General features: G+C 44.8%; 1 protein-coding gene across 17 annotated transcripts in view; it reads left to right on the forward strand.

Moving 5' to 3' along the window:
- The window catches only part of TNRC6B (trinucleotide repeat containing adaptor 6B), a 176,480-nt gene that overhangs the window by 86,756 nt on the left and 70,750 nt on the right, over positions 1–18,974 (forward strand). For all 17 annotated transcript variants that reach the window (XM_061639205.1, XM_061639203.1, XM_061639209.1 and 14 more), the window contains 2 exons: positions 4,989–5,333; positions 16,130–18,445. In XM_061639205.1, coding sequence (XP_061495189.1) covers positions 4,989–5,333; positions 16,130–18,445 — 2,661 coding nt within the window. The remainder of the gene's footprint in view (positions 1–4,988; positions 5,334–16,129; positions 18,446–18,974) is intronic.

Raw genomic sequence — 18,974 nt, forward strand, 5'->3', positions numbered from 1 at the left:
TACAGCTGCAGAAAGTCCTGGGGAGCTGAGTTAAGATGCCCGGAGGGCTGTATTCGGTTCTGAAGTTCCCTGCCCTTGTTCTATATGATTTAACAAGTGTAGGCACAGCTCAGGGTTGGGGAAGATTTTTCAGCTCAAGAACCACATTCCTTTGTGGGCAACCTTCTGAGGGGCACATACCAGTGTTGCATGGGGGTAGATACAAAAGTGGGCAAAGTAGTGGATCTTTATCTTTACCTTTGTTCAATAGGTGTCTAAACACACTCACCCATCTACCCTCCTTCTAGGTAAGCAAGAGGCATTATCACAGTTCGAGGACACATTCCAGCTGAGCAAAAGCACTCAAGGCAGAGTGTGGCTTCTGGTTGGGGGTGTGGCCTGGGGAGAGTCTCAAGGCCCCCATTTGACCCTATCCCAAGGCTCCCCACCCTCGGACATTAATGCTTTCCACCATCTAATCTTGAAAGATGTTAGTTTCAGAGACCTGTAACTTCCTGGATGTCTCTTCATTTAATGATTCTGGCTATAGAATTCCTATCCAAGGGAAGCGACACTGCTCTCTTCCTGCATTCTGGAAATGTGTGAAGACTTTCTTATTTATCCAGGCTTTTAGCCAATAGTTTTAAGAAGTTTTTAAACTGTTGGCTTTAAATGTTGTCTGTATTATGTTACAGTGCTGTTTTAAATTGTTTTTATGTAATGTTATTGTGAGCTGCTTTAGGCACCCTTTGAGGCTGTGGGAATTTGAAATAATAATCTATCACCCCTTTATAAAAGTGTGTGTGTATTATTGTAATTTATTTTTTTGGGTTAAATTCGAATGTCTGGTAAGAAGGCTAATTTAAGTGATGCTATTTGTAAGTTCTGCAACTTCATTCTTTCTTACCTCTATTTCTCATCATTTATTTTAGTTGCGCATCCCACCAACATAGTGGCTTAGGTGTGAGACTTTCCCAGGGGCCACCAACCTTTATAGACCAGAGGGCGCATTTCAAATTTTGAGAAAGTGCTGGGGACACCAGTTACAAAATGGCTACCATGGTGGTGTGGCATAACACAAAATTAAAGAATAGAGATGGTGAAGCATTTTCCATAATTGTATTTCCATACTAGAAAAGGCTTGACCAGTTAAATTTCTGTCTGCTATACAGCTGCTAAATACACAAGAACCATTTCCCCCAATTCTAACCATAAACTACAGCTGGGCTGCCATCCTGTACTCATTTACCTGGAAGTAAGCCCAAATGAACAGAAAAAGTCTTCTGAGGATATATACCATTGTACTGTAAGTTAACTATACAGTAAATTCTTAACGAGTCCCTGGTCTTTAGCTCCTACACAGCAGAAAATATACCTAGGCTTCTTTGCCAAGTTTTCACATTTGTTTTTCTTTTACATTCACCCACGCTTATTGTGTAGTAGTATTTGCAGAAAATAATTTCTAGCCACTACCTGATCTCAGGTGAACCCAGCACAGGAAAGATGCATCCTGGTTGCTAGGGGAAAGGCAAACTATGGAGAAAAAAGACAGAAGCAGAAAAAGTGTACTAAAAGGAAGGGCAGAACTGTAGCTCTTTAGGACTACAGGGATTCCTATTGCCTGGTGTCCAGAGAACTCGCTTATCAGTCACAGCTTTGAGTTCACTCATTGGCTAATGATACTGATAGCCAGGAGGTAGACTGCCTCATTTCACAGAAATTGCTTAGAAAGATTCCTATACACTCTGCTCCACAATGTTTTTTTCTAGGAGGGTTAGAAACTAACTTCTTTTAAAATGAAAACTCAGGTTCTGGGCTACCTGTAAGCATTGCCAACCCCTGCTGTTTCCCATAACTTCTGAAATGAAAACTAAAGCACATAAATTCAAACTTTTTGCATTTTCCCTGTGTGTTCTACAACATTTTCACTCTTTTCTCATTTAACAATCCTAATAATAGTTTGACTGATTTATTTGCCTCTGTTACTTTAAGAGGTTTCTGTTCTTTCTATATTTGTGGAAATGTATCCCTCAGATTGCTACTTGGCTTGACTTTTTACCTGAAACAAGTGGCATTGTTGGTCATTTTGTGCTAGTAATATAGTATCTTCCTCAAACACTAAGACATGCTGCTTTAATTTATGGTTCTCCCTGAGGAGCTGCTGGCTGGAGCTGGAGCTAAGGGATAAGTGAGCTCTTCTCTGCCACATGTAGGTGCCTGTGTACATGTATGAACACACAAACAGGCACTCTGCTTACATTTCTGTTTTGATTGTGCCAGAAGGTAAATAGCCACGTCTGTAATACATTGCCATGTTCATATGCAATGCTAAGCCACAAATTCTCTCTTAGTAAGTTAGGATATGCACAAGCTGTGTGTAAGTGTATAGAGCTCCTTTGCAGTTGCTTTATTTCTCCCTTTGTATGAGCAGAATGCAGCAGTTAACCATGGTGCAAACCTGGAAACTATGATTAATGGCTTCAAAATAAGACAGGATATTCAGCCTAATTTAAACCATGGCTTCATATCATGGCTTGTTCTGAAGCCATTGATGCTAACTTTTGAGGCTATGGTTAAGTGCTGAATCCTAGCTTGTTCAGCTGTTAGCACAGAGGTTGCAAAGGAGTTTTGTACACACGCACATGCAGCTTGTGAATATCGTGACTTATTAAGTCAAGATTTGTAGCTTAATGTGTGTGAATACAGCCACCCTCAGAGAACAGAAGTAGTTCAATGAGCTATGTCAAGGATGGGGAACCTCAGGCCAAGGGGCCAAGTGTGGCCCTCCAGGCCTCCCAGTGTGACCCTTAGAAGTCTTCCCAGGCCACACCACTGGCTCTGCTTCATACCCTGAGTGCTTTTGCCTACCTGAAATTTGTCCTTGAAGTCTGATAATGCCTTTGGCTTTTCTGGATGGAGGACAGAGGGTTTGTGAGTGTGTGTAGAAACTAGCCTACTGTACAGAGGTAATATTTACATGCATTGCTCTACTCACTTTTGCCTCTGGCCCTGCCCGCCACTGGCATATGGCCCTCAGAAGCTTGCCCAGAATGAAAGTGGCTCTTGGACGGAAAAGGCTTCCCCACTCCTGACATACAGTGCCTTGCAAAAGTAATCAGACCCCTGACCAATGCTTTCATATTACTGAATCACAAATGGTACATTGTAATTTGGTTCTGTATGATGTTTTATTTTGAAACACTGAAACTCAAAATCAATTATTGTAAGGTGAAATGGATTTTATGTTGGGAAATGTTTGTAAGAAACATAAAAATCTGGAACATGTTGCTTGCATAAGTATTCAACCCCCACACATTAATATTTTGTAGAGCCACCTTTCACTGCACCAACAGCTTTAAGTCTTTTGGGGTAGGTATATACCAGCTTTGCACACAGTGCTGGAGGGATTTTGGTCCATTCATCTTGGCAGATTTGCTCCAGATCTTTCAGGTTGATTGGATATCTCTTGTGAACCACAATTTTCAAAGTGGGTCACATATTCTCAGTGAGATTGAGATCAGGACTTTGACTGGGCCACTGTAGGACATTGAGCTTGTTGTTCTTGAGCCACTCCAATGTTGCTTTGACCTTGTGCTTGCGATCATTGTCCTGTTGAAAAGTGAATTTCCTCCCAAGCTTCAGTTTTATATGGACTGAAGCAGGTTCTCTTGCAGTATTTCCCTGTATTTTGCCCCATCCATTCTTCATTCAATTTTAACAAGATGCCCGGTCCCTGCTGATGAGAAGCATCCCCACAGCATGATGCTGCCACCACCATACTTCACTGTAGGGATGGTGTGTCTTGAGGCGGCATGGGCAATGTTAGGTGTGCACCACACATAGCGCTTGGAGTTTTGCCCAAAAAAATCTCTATCTTGGTCTCATCTGAACACAGAACCTTTTCCCACATCGCACCTGGGGCACTCTCATGCTTTCTGGCAAACTCCAGACATGCTTTCAGATGGTACTTTTGGAGTAACGGCTTCTTCCTTACCACCGTCCAATACAGGCTAGAGTTATGCAGAGCTCTTAATATGGTTGACTCCCATCCACTGAACTCTGTAGCTTCTTCATAGTGATTGTTGGCCTCTCTGTGGCTTCTCACAAATCTCCTTCTTGTTCGAGCACTGAGTTTTGAGGGATGGCCTTTTCTTGGCAATGCCTAGGTGGTTTGATGCAACTTCCATTTCCCGATTATTGATCCAACTGTGCTCACTGGAATATCCAAACACTTGGATATTATTTTGTACCCTTTTCCTAATATATGCATTTGTATTACATTATCTCTCACTTGTGTAGAATGCTCTTTGGTCTTCATTTTCCTTCAGATCCACAGCCTGACCAATGATCCTTCAACAGTGGAGTTTTTATCCTGACAATGTGACAGCAACTTTAATGGTTCACAGGTGGAGGCCAATGGTAAGGTAATTGTGTCCTCGATAGGGCAATTTCTTTCATCTGTGTAAACTAGGAGCTTCCGCAGCGCAGGGGTTGAATGCTTATGCAAGCAACATGCTTCAGTTTTTTATGTTCCTTACAAACATTTCCCAACATAAAACCAATGTCACCTTACAATAATTGATTTTGAGTTTCAGTGTTTCAAAATAAAATATCATTCAGAACAAAATTACAATGTACCATTTGTAATTCAGTAATATGAGAGCATTGGTCGGGGGTCTGATTATTTTTACAGGGCATTTTTTTCTGTGAGTCTTTCCTGATGGATTGGGATTTGGTGGGTTTAAATGTATTTGTGTTCTGGCTGGTGGTGGCAGTGATCTTAGATTTATTTTAGCTGATGTTTGTGGAAACTTAAGTAGTTTTTATTGGCATAGAAGGTTCACTTTTGATCAGTTTTGTTTGCCTTTGTGAACCCATTTGACAGTGAACATGGCTTCATGCTTCTAATATACATAATGCTAAAAATTGTTTGTAATAACTTAATATAATATTAAATATGGTTCAACTTGCAGAACAGTTCAGAACATCAACTTATTTTTTTGTTGTAGTGCCCGAAGCGACGAAACCAAGTTTAAGCCAACCAGTGACCGCCAGCCCAATTGGCAGCTCTCCATCGCCACCAGTCAATGGTGGCAACAATGCCAAAAGGGTGGCAGTGCCGAACGGTCAACCGCCAAGCACCGCCCGCTACATGCCTCGGGAGGTGCCACCGCGATTCCGTTGCCAGCAGGACCACAAAGTGTTACTGAAACGTGGGCAGCCCCCTCCGCCATCTTGTATGCTCCTTGGGAGTGGAGTTGGGCCACCTCTTTCTCCAGCACCTGGAGCAAATCCAAACAACGCACAACCAATAACAGGAGTGCTGCTGCCATGTGACAGTGGGACTGCGACAGGTAAGAAAGCTTTTTTTTTCCTCCTCTTTGATTTGGAGTTTAACTTTATGCTCCATCATATTTTATTGAATTTTGCATTTTATTTTTAATGATACGCTTTTTATATTGTGGGCAACCGTGGAAACATCTTAAATATTAATATTGCAAAAAAAAACAATAATCGGAAGTGGAACACAGAAATGATAACAACAAATACATCTCTTATTTCTGAAACATTTGCTACATAATTCTAATGCTTATAGGATATTGAATAATACTTTTGAACTACCCTCTTAATATTTTTAAAATCTCCAAAAACTGATAATTTTGCTTCCATGCACCTGTATTGATTGTGTGAAACCAGCAACATTTCTGTCACTATGATTGGGGGAGGGTTGAAACATGAAGGAGCCATATATCATAGAGACCCCTGTTTTGTCCCAACCTCAACAGTTCCCTTAAGTGTAGAACTTTATCCCATGGGGCACCAGTTGCTTAGGATGAAGTAATATGGGGTACTAAGTAACACTACCAGCACAGATATAAACCTTTTTCTGTCACTGATTTATGTAGTTTCTGGGCTGGGGGACATGCCGCCATCAATTTGCATCATCTAGAATGTATTCATATATCGCCTTCACAGGTCTAAAGCAGAGTGCTGAGTGTGACGAAGAGCTAGATTCAAGGAACTTTATTTAATATTTGCTTTTTTGAGACTGATACAGTATAACTTATAATAAATATCTGAGGAATTCAAATAATTCATTTACGATACTCTCATTTTATATTTGTAGATTAGTTCCTTTTAAGGGCTCATCCAGCCTTGTAAGTAGGAACATAGGAAGCTGCCTTATACTGAATCAGATCATAGGTCCAGCTAGCTCAGTATTGTCTACACTGACCTGCGACTCTCTAAGGTGTCAGGCAAGGGTCTCCCCCAGTTCTACCTGAAGATGCAGGGGACTGAACCTGGGACCTTCTGCATACAGAGAAGGTGCTCTTCCACTGAGCTATGGCCCTTCTCCTAAAAATGATATAGCCCTGTGTTTCCATGCTGACAGTACCCCCTTCTGTGCAGCTGATATGGAAACACAGGATAATAGCATCTTGGGCATCTGGCTGATCAGATGTTGGACTAAATAGACCATTGCAGTGAGAAAGCAGTGAATGAACAAGTCTGAACTACATTTGAATGCATCCTGTTCTGTTTCAAGAAAGATTTTGATTGGGTGGATAGGGAGATACTCCATCTGAAAAGTGATGTCCTAAAAATGAAAAAAAAAAAAAACCACAGAAAAGGAAAACTATCAGAAGGTCTGAGCACCTTCCTTATGTATAGATGGTGTTGAAGCATTTGGAGTTTTTTACTTTCTGAGGCCAGAAAATGAAGGGGGCATGTTACAGGTTTTTTTACAAAATGATGAATAGCGCAGAGTGAGTAAAAGGTGATTTTTCTTTCTTAACAATAGAACTTTGTTTCTTAAATTGGTTGCCAGTATGTTCAGGACTGACAAAAGGAAGTACTTCTAAACAAAATCAGTCTGCCAAATTTTGACAAAAATTTGTCAACAAAAATGGAAAACTAAACAATTGCCCACAGACTGGAAGCGTTCAATATGCATCCCAATTCCAAAGAAAGGGGATCCCAGGGAATGCAGTAATTATTGAACTATTGCTTTAATATCTCATGAAAGTAAAGTAATGCTCAAGATTCTAGAACAAAGACTCTTACCATATATGGAGCAAGAAATGCAAGATATCCAAGCTGGATTTAGAACGGGAAGAGGCACCAGAGATCATATCGCAAACATACATTGGATAATGGAACTGACCAAGGAATTTCAGAAGGAAATGTACCATTGGTCTCACCTGAAAGGTGATTTTCATAGGAGTGGGCCATCACTACGGGGTAATAGTTCCACCTATCGTGCGAAGGCAAGAATGTTTTTGAAGTGAAGACTAGGGGCGTCAGGCCCCTCCCACTCTCCAGTTCATTCGTAGCGAGTCTAAAAAGAGATACCTAAAAATACAAGAACAAGGCCAACAGACCCGCCAGGAAAATAACACAGTAGTCACATGCATAATAACATGACTCTAACATAACAATATAACAGACTAAAAGTCTTGACTTCACTCTTACATTTAAATATAATAGCGTAACAATAATATGTAACCCATTAAAATTATCTAGTCATCCTCTAACTGGGAGGGTCGTGATGGCCCACTCCTATGAAAATCACCTTTCAGGTGAGACCAATGGTACATTTTCCATAGGAGGTGGGCCATCACTATGGGATGTACCAAAGCAGCCCATACAGGGAGGGACCACCCATGTGTTAATCCTCATTAAGAACCTGTTGCAACACTCGTCTGCCGAAAGATGCGTCAGCAGAGGCATAACGATCAATTTTATAATGCCTTATAAACGAGTGTGGGGTAGACCAGACTGCAGCTCTACAAATATCGGCAACAGGAGCATTAGTGGCAAAAGCAGCCGAAGTGGCAGCTGACCTGGTAGAATGAGCCGTTATACTAGCTGGAACTGACAGCTTCAGAGACTCATATGCTAAAGTAATACATGCCCTTAACCAACGGGATAAGGTAGGATTGGATACTTTATGCCCCATAGATCTTGGATGAAAGGATACAAACAGAGACTCCGTTCGTCGAATCTCTTGGGTCCTAGACAGGTAGGTCTTGAGAGCCCTCCGGACATCTAACGAATGCCAAGCCTTCTCGAGAGGATGGGTAGGATTCGGGCAAAAGGAAGGCAAAACAATGTCCTGGTTGCAATGAAAAACTGAATCGACCTTGGGACGGAAGGAAGGATCAGTCTTCAACACAACAGAGTCCTTATGGAAGACGCAGAGGTGTCGAGCAGAAGACAATGTGCCCAACTCCGAAACGCGTCTGGCAGATGTGACTGCGATCAGGAACAAGACCTTGAAGGACAGCATACGTAGGGGCACAGTCCTGATGGGTTCAAATGGAGGGTGTTGCAAAGCCTGCAGAACTTTAGGCAAACTCCATGAGGGGAACCGATGGACAACAGCCGGAGAGCGTAGGGCGACTCCCCTCAAAAAAGTTTGATGAACGGATGTGAGGAAATATGATCTCCAGGAGAGGACACTGAGAGAATGGATGACAGAGTGGACCCATGTCGACGTAGAGTGTTGGGTCGAAGTCCCATCATAAAGCCGCTATGGAGATATTGCAGCACCTGATGCACAGTGGCCTGAGATGGATCGTGGTGGTGGGACTGGCACCACTTGGAGAAAGCCACCCAGGTATGTTGATAAATACGAGTGGTAGATGGTCTTCTCGAGGCCAAAATAATATCAATCACAGCGTCAGACAGTCCAGCTGACCTCAAATGTCCCCGTTCAAACGCCACGCTGTTAGATTGAGCCAAGTAGGGTCCTGGTGCCATACTGGACCCTGGGATAGAAGGTCTGGCCTGACTGGAAGTGTCCAAGGATCCATCATTGACATTGCCAGAAGATCTGAGAACCACGGTCGGCGTGGCCAAAATGGTGCTATTAGAACCAGCTGTGCCCTCTCGGTTCGCGCCTTCCTCAAGGTTTTGGCTAACAATGGTATGGGAGGAAAGGCGTACAAGAGACCGTCTGGCCACGGTGTTGTCAGAGCATCCACTGCTTCCGCTGTTGAGTCCAGGTATTGGGCAAAGTACCTGGGAAGCTGGCAATTGCGACTGGAAGCAAACAGGTCGACTGAGAGGACGCCGAACCGACACTGGAGACGATGGAAAATGTCTGGATGAAGTTTCCATTCTCCCGGAAAGACCTGTTGTCTGCTGAGCCAGTCTGCTGTCACATTCCAAATCCCTCTGAGATGTTCTGCTTTCAGGGATTGTAGATGTTGTTCTGCCCAGACAAAGATGAGGAAGGCTAAGTCCTGCAGAGGACGAGACCTGGTGCCCCCCTGTCTGTTCAAATGTTGTCTGTTCGAATGAGCACATGGTCCAAAGGGAACAGAGACTGAAAATGACGTAGAGCTAAGTGGACAGCCTTTAGCTCCAGCCAGTTGATGCTTTGAGTTTGCTCTGCGGTGGACCAAACCCCCTGAACGTACTGGGAGTTGCAGTGGGCTCCCCAACCGATGAGGCTGGCATCTGTGGTTACAACGGTTCTGCAGGGTTCCCTGAACGACGTGCCCTTGGAGAGGTGTTGAACCTTGGTCCACCAGCGGAAGGAGAGACGCAGTGCGGGGCTCAAATGAACTTTGCGATGGTTGGAGCTGGCAATGTCCTTTTGAAAGGGCAACAGAGTCCATTGAAGGTGCCGTGTGTGGGCTTGAGCCCATGGCACAATGTGGATTGTAGAGATGAACATTCCGAGCGCTCTGGCGAGAAGCATGATGTCTGCGGATGTTTGTTGCATCAGGGACCTTGCGATGCTTGTGATCGCAGTGATGCGATCTGGAGCCAAGAAAACCATTGCCTGCAGGGTGTCCAACATTGCCCCTAGATGTAGTAGGCGTTGGGTTGGTTGGAGATGGCTTTTGTCGAAGTTGACAAGCCAGCCGTAGGCCTGCAAAACATTGAGGGTGATCGTTATATGATGATGAGCCAGCTCCTCAGACTTGGCCCGTATTAGCAGATCATCCAGATATGGGTAGAGATGAACCCCTTGGGTCCGGAGATAAGCCACTAGGATGAGTAGCACTTTGGTAAACACTCTTGGAGCAGAGGAGAGGCCGAATGGCATCGCTCTATATTGAAAGTGCTGCTGGCCAAAAGCAAACCGAAGAAACTTTCTGTGGGGTATGCAAATGGGCACATGGAGATACGCTTCCTTAAGGTCGATAGAAGCCAGGAAGTCTCCTTCATGCAGACTCTCTGTAATGGAGTGGAGTGATTCCATTTTGAACCTGCGATATGTTACAAAACGGTTGACAAACTTGAGGTCCAATAGCGCCCTCCATGATAAATCTCGTTTTGGCACAGCAAATAGGAGGGAGTACACCCCTTCCGACCTCTCCGTTGTGGGGACTGGCTCTATTGCCGCTATGTCCAAGAGGTGGTGTATAGCTGTCTGCATGATTCTGTGCCTGGCTGGTGCCGTTGGGCAAGGGGACGGATGGAATCTGTCTGATGGGGTTGCCCAAAACTCTATGGCATAGCCATAACTGAAAAGCTCCCTGATCCAGGAGACCGTAGTGACCAACGGTAGAGACCAACGGTCTCCAAAATGAAGTAATCTGCCACCTATGGGAAGTGTGTTGATACTGCTTGCGTTGGCGAGGACCTCCCCTATATGAGGATGGTGAGTTGCCCCTGCGCCCTTGGTACTGACCTCTGCCCTGGAAGCGCCGGTTCCAGGAGCCCCTGAATGAAGTGGGGTCATAGGATCTGAAGTCGTGGCCTCGTCCTCCTGGCCGCGTTCCTCGAAAGGGCTGGTTAGTATGGAAGGGAGGAAATCGCCTGAAAGGCCTGTGGTCGATGTTCTTGACGGTGGCCAGAACCGGTTTGTGGGCGTCTTTGGGATCAACCAGCACTGCCTTTAGAGCTTCCTCGCCGAAGAGTAAAGATCCGGAGTAAGGAGCCCTGGACAGATTCATTCTGGCCGCTGAATCAGCTTGCCAGTGGCGAAGCCAGAGAGTCCGTCAAGCGACTATCTGAGCCGTCATGGCTCGCGCCCCAATTGAGTGGCATCCAAGGTGGCACCGGCCACAAAAGCTGCTGTCTTACGCAACTTTATCAGTGACCTTCTGAGGGCGACAGGATCAGGGTTAGTGTCCTCTAGAAGATCATCCAGCCACATCATAGCTGCTCTGGAGAAAATGGAGGCTGAAGCGGAGGCACGCATGGAGAGGGCAGTGGCCTCGTGATTTTTGCGGAGGGTGAAGTCTATTCGTCGCTCAGTAATGTCCTTTAGTTGGGATTCCCCTTCCCTGGGCAAAAGAGATCGGGAAACGAGGCGAGCGATTGGTTCGTCTATGCCAGGGACGTCTAACTTGGTGGCAAAGTCCGGAGCTAGGGCGTAAAGCCTGTCAGCCAGGTTCTTGAAGCGTCGAGATTGGAATGGGTGAGCCCATTCTTCAGAGGCCAATTTGGCAATTGGGTCCGGCACCGGGATGTAGTGTTCAGTAGGTGCAGGGGATTTGAGGACCTTGGCCCCTTTGATAGCTGGGGTGGAAGAAGTTGAAGGCGCAGTCTGGAGTCCAAGGGTATTAACTACCCTGCGTGCCAGGGGCTGATAGTCTGAGGCATTAAACAAGCGATACGATGTATCCTCCTCATGATCTGAATAGTCGCTCCAGTCGTCTCCTTCAACATGGTCAGTGAAGGTTGACTCCTCCGCATATGAGGCTTCGTCAAAACATCGGCCTCTGGCTACATCGAAGGGATTTGGTGAACAGGAAGGATGAGCTTCATGACACGCACGTTGGTCCATGTTGAGTTGAGGTATGGCAGGAACTTGTGGTAGTGACTGCATTTGGGTGAAAAATGCCAGCATGGCTTGAAGTTGGGAGAGGAAATCAGGAGACAGCTGCAGCCCGGATGTGGCAGATGTTTGTGCCTGAGTAGCTATTGGAACAGATGTTTGGGGCGGTAGAACGGAGGGAGGCTGGTTAGGCAAAAGCTGAGTGGGAAAGCCAGCAAAATCTTCCTCGTCAGAAGAAGCGGCAGGGGAATGAAGTATATCGCTTATGTGTGCCTGAGTTGCTGTGGTGATGGTTGGCACAGAGTCATAGCATGGGCGCTTTGGTTTGCTATGGCTGGAAAAATGTTTTGTCTTAGCCAGTGCTTTAACATGTCTGGTCTTAGTCGCCTTAGAATGTTGTGGCTTGGCTGTTTGTGGCATGCCTGGCTGATCTGCCATCAAATTGGCTGATTGCGACATGCCTGGCTGTTCCGCCATCTTATAGTAACTTGGGTGCAGTACACGGCCACAGAGGGGGCAGGATGTAAAGACCCGAACTGGCACAGCGTATGACCACAGAGGGGGTAGGATACACTGGCAGATGGCTAAGTGCACTGCCACAGAGGGGGCAGGATGCACTATGGTATCAGCGTTTGTAATAATATAGGCTGTATTTTAGGCTTGGTACACTCAGATTAGTGCTGTAGGCTGGATTTCAGGCGTGATACACGGCCACAGAGGGGGCAGGATGTACCGAATATAAATCGGATTTAGTGCAAGTCAGCCGCTAAAATTAAATTCTCCAGCCTTGAGAATACAAAACCAGCCACTAAGATTAAATTTCCAGCCTTGATAATACAATCACAGTAGATTTGTGTGAGGCAGCCACAGAAATTAAAGCTCCAGACTTGATACAGCCACAGTAAATTTGTAATACAATCACAGTAGATTTGTGTGAGGCAGCCACAGAAGTTAAAGCTCCAGACTTGATGATACAGCCACAGTAAATTTGTGTGTAAGTAAGCCCTGTGTAAGCCTGTCTACAACACACATACAGATAGCTTGCAGGGAAGGTATCCGTTGGTTAATAAAGGGTAACAAAAAAGGCGGGAAATTTGAATCCAACCAAAAATGGCACCCAGAAAAAAGAGCTGGAAAAATGATCCAAAAATGGCGGAGAGAGAAGGAGCAATGGCGGCCGTCTGGGGACGAACTGGGGGAAGGGCTGCCCAGCACAGTCTCGCAGGAGGAGCCGCGGGGCCGATAGCCGCACTTGCAGCTCCAAAAGACCCCAAGAAAGAGAGTGCCAAGAGAAGCCTGTGACGGATAAGGCAGCAGGAGGCAAGCCGCTGCCACCGCCTGGAGCAGAGCTCTCCGCGGCGAAATTAAAGTCACGGAGAGAGAGGGAGAAAGAGAGCCGTATCAACAGGTTCCAGTGAGGTAGAACCCCGGCAGGCTGAAATTAGGTGGCTGGGAAAAGGCAAGGAGCCGCAGCCGCAAACTCCCGCCTGGGAGAGAACCGCAGCCGCGGCCTCTCCGAGGGCTCCACAGAGCGCGGCTTGAGGCAGAAAAAACGCTACGGGAGAGACAGAGCCACGATCTCCCGAAGCTCTCGGCCAAAAAACGTAGAGAACCGCAGCCACGGTCTCTGTGGGGACCGACAGACAAGCAAGGGAATAAACTTAAATGACAAGTTAAATACAAAAGAGGGAGAACCGCAGCCGCGGTCTCTGAGGGAACCCTCAGACAAGCAAGGGAAATAAACTTAAAAAACAAGTTAAACACCAAGCAGGGAAAAAAGGACTGGGAAGACGCACAAGTAACACTGGGCTTGCACCCAGTCAAAACAAATAAACAAATACGAGAAAACTTAGCTAAATGCTATGCTATAGGATCTCAATCTTAGGATCTCAATCTTGTTCGTACGAAGGCAAGAATGAACTGGAGAGTGGGAGGGGCCTGACGCCCCTAGTCTTGACTTCAAAAACATTCTTGCCTTCGCACGATAGGTGGAACTATTACCCCATAGTGATGGCCCACCTCCTATGGAAAATCACCCTGTGCTTTATAGATTACAGCAAAACCTTTGATTGTGTAGATCATGAAAAACTATGGAATGCTTTAAAAGAAATGGGGGTGCCATAGCATCTGATTATCCTGATGTGCAAATTATACTCTGGACAAGAAACTACTACAAGGACAGAATATAGAGAAACAGATTGTTCCCCATCGGAAAAGGTGTGAGACAAGGGTGTATTTTATCACCCTATTTGTTTAATCTATATGCAAAACATATCATACGGAAAGCGGGATTGGATCAAGATGGAGGTATGAAAACTGGAGGAAGAAATACCAATAATTTAAGATATGCACACGATACCATACTGTTAGCAAAAACCAATAATGGTTTGAAATGAATGCTGTTCAAAGAAGAAAGCCCAAAAGCAGGACTACAGCTGAACCTCAAGAAAACTAAAGTAATGGCAACAGAAGATTTATGTAACTTTAAAGTTGACAGTGAGGACATAGAACTTGTCAAGAATTATCAATACCTTGGCACAGTCATTAACCAAAATGGAGACAATAGTCAATAAATCAAAAGAAGGCTAGGACTGGCGAGGGCAGCTATGAGAGAACTAGGAAAGGTCCTCAATTGCAAAGATGTATCAGTGAACACTAAAGTCAGGATCATTCAGACCATGGTATTTCTGATCTCTATGTATGGATGTGAAAGTTGGACAGTGAAAAAAGCAGCGGGTAAGAGAAAATCAATTCATTTGAAATGTGGTGTTGGAAGAGAGCTTTGCAGATACCATGGACTGCGAAAAAAATAATAATTGGGTGTTAGAACAAATTAAACCAGAAGTATCACTAGAAGCTAAAATGATGAAACTGTTTATCATACTTTGGACATCTAATGAGAAGACATGATTCACTAGAAAAGACAATAATGCTGGGAAAAACAGAAGGGATTAGAAAAAGAAGGCCAAACAAGAGATGGATTGATTCCATAAAGGAAGCCACAGACCTGAACTTACAAGATCTGAACAGGGTGGTTTATGACAAATGTTATTGGAGGTCACTGACTCATAGGGTTGCCATAAATCCTAATCTACTTGAAGGACATAACAGCAACAACAAAGCTTATAGAATTCACTACCACAACACCATGATGGTCACTGGCTTGGATGACTTTTTAAAAGAAATAGATTTGTGGAGTTACTAGCCACGATAGCCAAATGAAACACCCGTGTTCAGAGGCAGTACAGTAGGGCCCCACTCATACGGCGGCTTACGTTCCGGACCCCCGCTGAAAAGTGAAAACCGCCAAAAAGTGGAACCCATTGAATAGAATGGCACGCTATGCCCGAAAACCACCGTAAAAGTGGAACAAGTGCCGTATGAGTGGGGCTTTAGTCTAATTGTGTCTAATTGAGACAGCTGCATTAGCGAAGCACCGTAAAGCGAAGCACTGTAAAGCGGGGCCCTACTCTATGCCTTAAATATTGGAGACTAGGAATAGACAGGAAAAGGCCAGTGTGCTTGTCCTCTGCTTCCCAGAGATTTCCGGCTAGTACGTTTTGAACAGACAATACTGAATGCGATAGAGATTGATCCTACAAGACAGTTCTTATACTGCTTTTAGGTGGTTGTTCACTACCCCTTGCCTTTGAGGAGGGGCTTGGTTACTGAAAAGTTGAGATGGGTTAAAATTTCTCTCCAGAAGTTACCAAGTAAACAGATCCTCAGTGTGTAATACTCTTTTGCAAAGGCTAACTGAAAATGCGATAGATGTTAATGTTTTAAGGATTTTTTCCTCTGCAAAGAAACTCTATACTAATACTTTCATTTTGTTTTTTCATCCAATTTGCACATCTTCCACGAGTTGTCCTTCAAAGTTAATTATTGCAATTGATATTGTCCACTGGAATTTGCAGGGATAGAATAATCTTTTATTTGATATGGCACTCTTTTATTGAGTAGGGTAGAGAAAGCATACAAAAGTGGCATTCTTAAGAAGCAAAAAGCAGCCCTTCTGGACCAGGCCAAAGGTCCATCTAGTTCAGCATCCTGTTCCCATCAGGGGCTAACTATGCGCCTTTGGAAAACGCATAAGCAGGCCTGAAGACAAAAGTCTTGTGTTCGTTACCACCATTTTGTTTCAGAGCCAGGCTGCCCCTGAATATGGAGGTTCCATTTGATTATTGTGGCTAATAACCATTGATAGACACACCTTCCATGAATTTTTTGAATACTTTTAAAAAGCCGTATGTTACCAGTTACAGATTTTGCAATTGTTAATTTCATATTTTGTGGTATAAAAGATAGTTTGTAAATTTATAGTTCAAATGATGAACAAACAACTGGTATGTGCTCTTTGAGGCCCTCCATATGTTTATGATTAATTCTGAGTATGTTTCATTTTTTTAGATTCAACAACTGGAGGTGGTGCTTCTTCAAATTATGCAAATTCCACTTGGGGTCCTGGAGCCTCCAACAACACCAATGCCAACCCAACTCACATCTGGGACAAGGTGATTGTAGACAGGTCTGACATGGAAGAGTGGCCTTGTATTGCCAGCAAAGATACTGAGTCTTCTTCCGAAAACACCACAGACAACAACAGTGCCTCAAACCCTGGCTTGGAGAAGAGCACTCAGCCAGGAAGCACCACTAGCAACAAAGGAAAAGGAAACCAGTGCCAGTCTGGAAGCCCTGGTAACGAATGTAATCTTGGGGTCTGGAAATCTGATCCTAAGGCTAAATGTGTTCAATCTTCCAATCCTGCAGCAGAGAGTAACAGTGGTCTAGGAAGCTGGAGGAACTTGAGTGGGCAGGACAGAATTGGCCCCAGTTCTGGCTTCAGCAATTTCAACCCAAATAGCAACCCATCTGCTTGGCCAGCACTAATTCAAGAGGGCAATTCAAGGAAAGGAACTTCGGAAGCTGATAATGGTGGCTCCAATGCACAGATTACTACAGCAGGTCAGACTTCTAGGGAACAGCAGTCAAAGATGGAAAATGCGGGTGTTAACTTTGTCTCTGGCAGAGAACAGGTTCAAATTCACAACACTGATGGACCAAAAAGTGGAAACACTAACTCCTTGAACTTAAGTTCACCAAATCCAATGGAGAATAAGGGAATGTCCTTTGAAATGGGATTTGGGAACCCCTCCAGGAGCACTGATGCCCCTTCACAAAGCACTGGGGAGAGAAAGACTGGGAGTGTTGGGTCTTGGGGTACAGTTAGGGGGCCTTCTGGAATGGACAGTGTCTCTGGTCAAAGCAACTCTGGAAATCATGGGAACAATGGAAAGGATAGGGAGGACTCGTGGAAGGGAGCTTCTGTTCAAAAATCGAATGGGTCAAGAAACGATTCTTGGGATAATAGTAACAGGTCTACAGGTGATGGGTCTTGGACCATTAACCCTCAACACTCTAGTGAAAGTAAATGGAGTGAAGGGAACAAAATGACATCAGGGGTGTCTCAGGGAGAATGGAAACAGCCGTCTGGGTCTGATGAACTGAAGATTGGCGAATGGAGTGGTCCAAACCAACCAAATTCTAGCACTGGAGCATGGGACAATCAAAGAGGCCATCCCGTTCCTGAAAGCCAAGGCAATTCCCAGGCTCCCTGTTGGGGTAGATCTCCTAGCTCTACAGGAAGTGAGGTTGGAGGTCAAAGCACTGGAAGCAACCATAAAGCAGGAAGTAGCGACAGTCACAATTCTGGACGTCGATCGTATAGGCCTACACATCCTGATTGTCAGGCAGTCTTGCAAACTTTGTTAAACAGGACTGATTTGGATCCTCGAGTGCTTTCAAATACTGGCTGGGGTCAAACTCAAATCAAGCAAGATACTGTTTGGGACATAGAAGAGATGCCAAGGGCAGAGGGAAAGGCTGATAAAGGAACTGAGGGGTGGGAGAGTTCTGCCATGCAGACAAAGAGCTCAGGGGGCTGGGGAGATGCACCCAGCCAAAGCAATCAAATCAAGTCTGGATGGGGGGAGCTCTCTACTCCAACAGAGTGGAAAGAGCCCAAAAACACTGGAGGATGGAATGATTTCAAGAACAATTGTTCTAACTGGGGAGGAGGAAGACCAGATGAAAAAGTGACAGCATCTTGGAATGAGAATTCTAACAAAGACCCAGGATGGAATGGACGGCCACCTAATCAGGGATGGTCTTCTGGAAAGAATGGCTGGGGAGAGGAAGTTGACCAAACAAAAAACAGTAATTGGGAAAGTTCAGGAAACAAGCCAATGTCTGGTTGGGGTGAAGCTGGGCAAAATGAGATTGGGACTTGGGGTAATGGTGCAAATGTAAACTGTTCTTCAAAAGGAGGGTGGGATAATGGTAAAAGAACTCCAGCATGGAATGATGCTGGTAGACAAACCAATTCCTGGAATAATCAGCAACACCAACACCATCCGCAGTCAGAAACACCTGGCTCATGGGGCCCACCACCACAGCCTCCTGGTAATGGGAGGCCACCCAATCCTAACTGGAACAGTGGGCCACAGCCAACTGCCTCAAAGGAAGAGGAGCCCAGTGGCTGGGAAGAACCATCCCCCCAAACAATTAGCCGGAAAATGGATATTGATGATGGCACTTCAGCATGGGGAGATCCCAGCAGTTACAACTACAAGAATGTGAACCTGTGGGACAAGAACTCACAAGGTGGGCAAGCTCCACGAGAACAGAATCTCCCAACTCCAAGATCTAGCAAAGTAGCAACCTCAGGTATTTTGTTCAGTTGCCTTCTTCGTTATAATTCAAACTATTAAATGCACATCTAAATATGATAAAAGGGTAACCTGCATTCTGTAGCTAACTGTGTTGTTTAAATTTATCTTTGAGACACACATTCATATAAGAGGTGTCTATCTAATTATGGCTTCTTGTGAAATGTTCACCGTTCACAAGGAAGGCTGTGATAGGAAAAGGGAGTGGGGAGTCCTAGGTATCTTTAACGTCCTAAAGAAGGAATCGTGTGACACAGAATTATCTAGTGCCAGTATTGCTTGAAAAGCTGTTTGTCAACACAGAAATTTCATCCATATGCAATCCTGATCCTATTATGCTTGTGTATAGTCAGTGCAAATCCAGCTGGTGAGGCTGTGCCCTAAAGGGATGTTTTTGCAAGCTGCTAGCTTCCTGTTAGTACAAATTTGAGTTCACATATTCACTTGTTACTCTCAAGGGGATCTGTGAGCAGTAGAAGGCTTCTGTATGTGTATTCCTTGCTGGATCAGGAACTGTGTCCATGGTT

This window comes from Rhineura floridana, chromosome 8, assembly GCF_030035675.1.
Source record: "Rhineura floridana isolate rRhiFlo1 chromosome 8, rRhiFlo1.hap2, whole genome shotgun sequence".
NCBI lineage: Eukaryota > Metazoa > Chordata > Lepidosauria > Squamata > Rhineuridae > Rhineura > Rhineura floridana.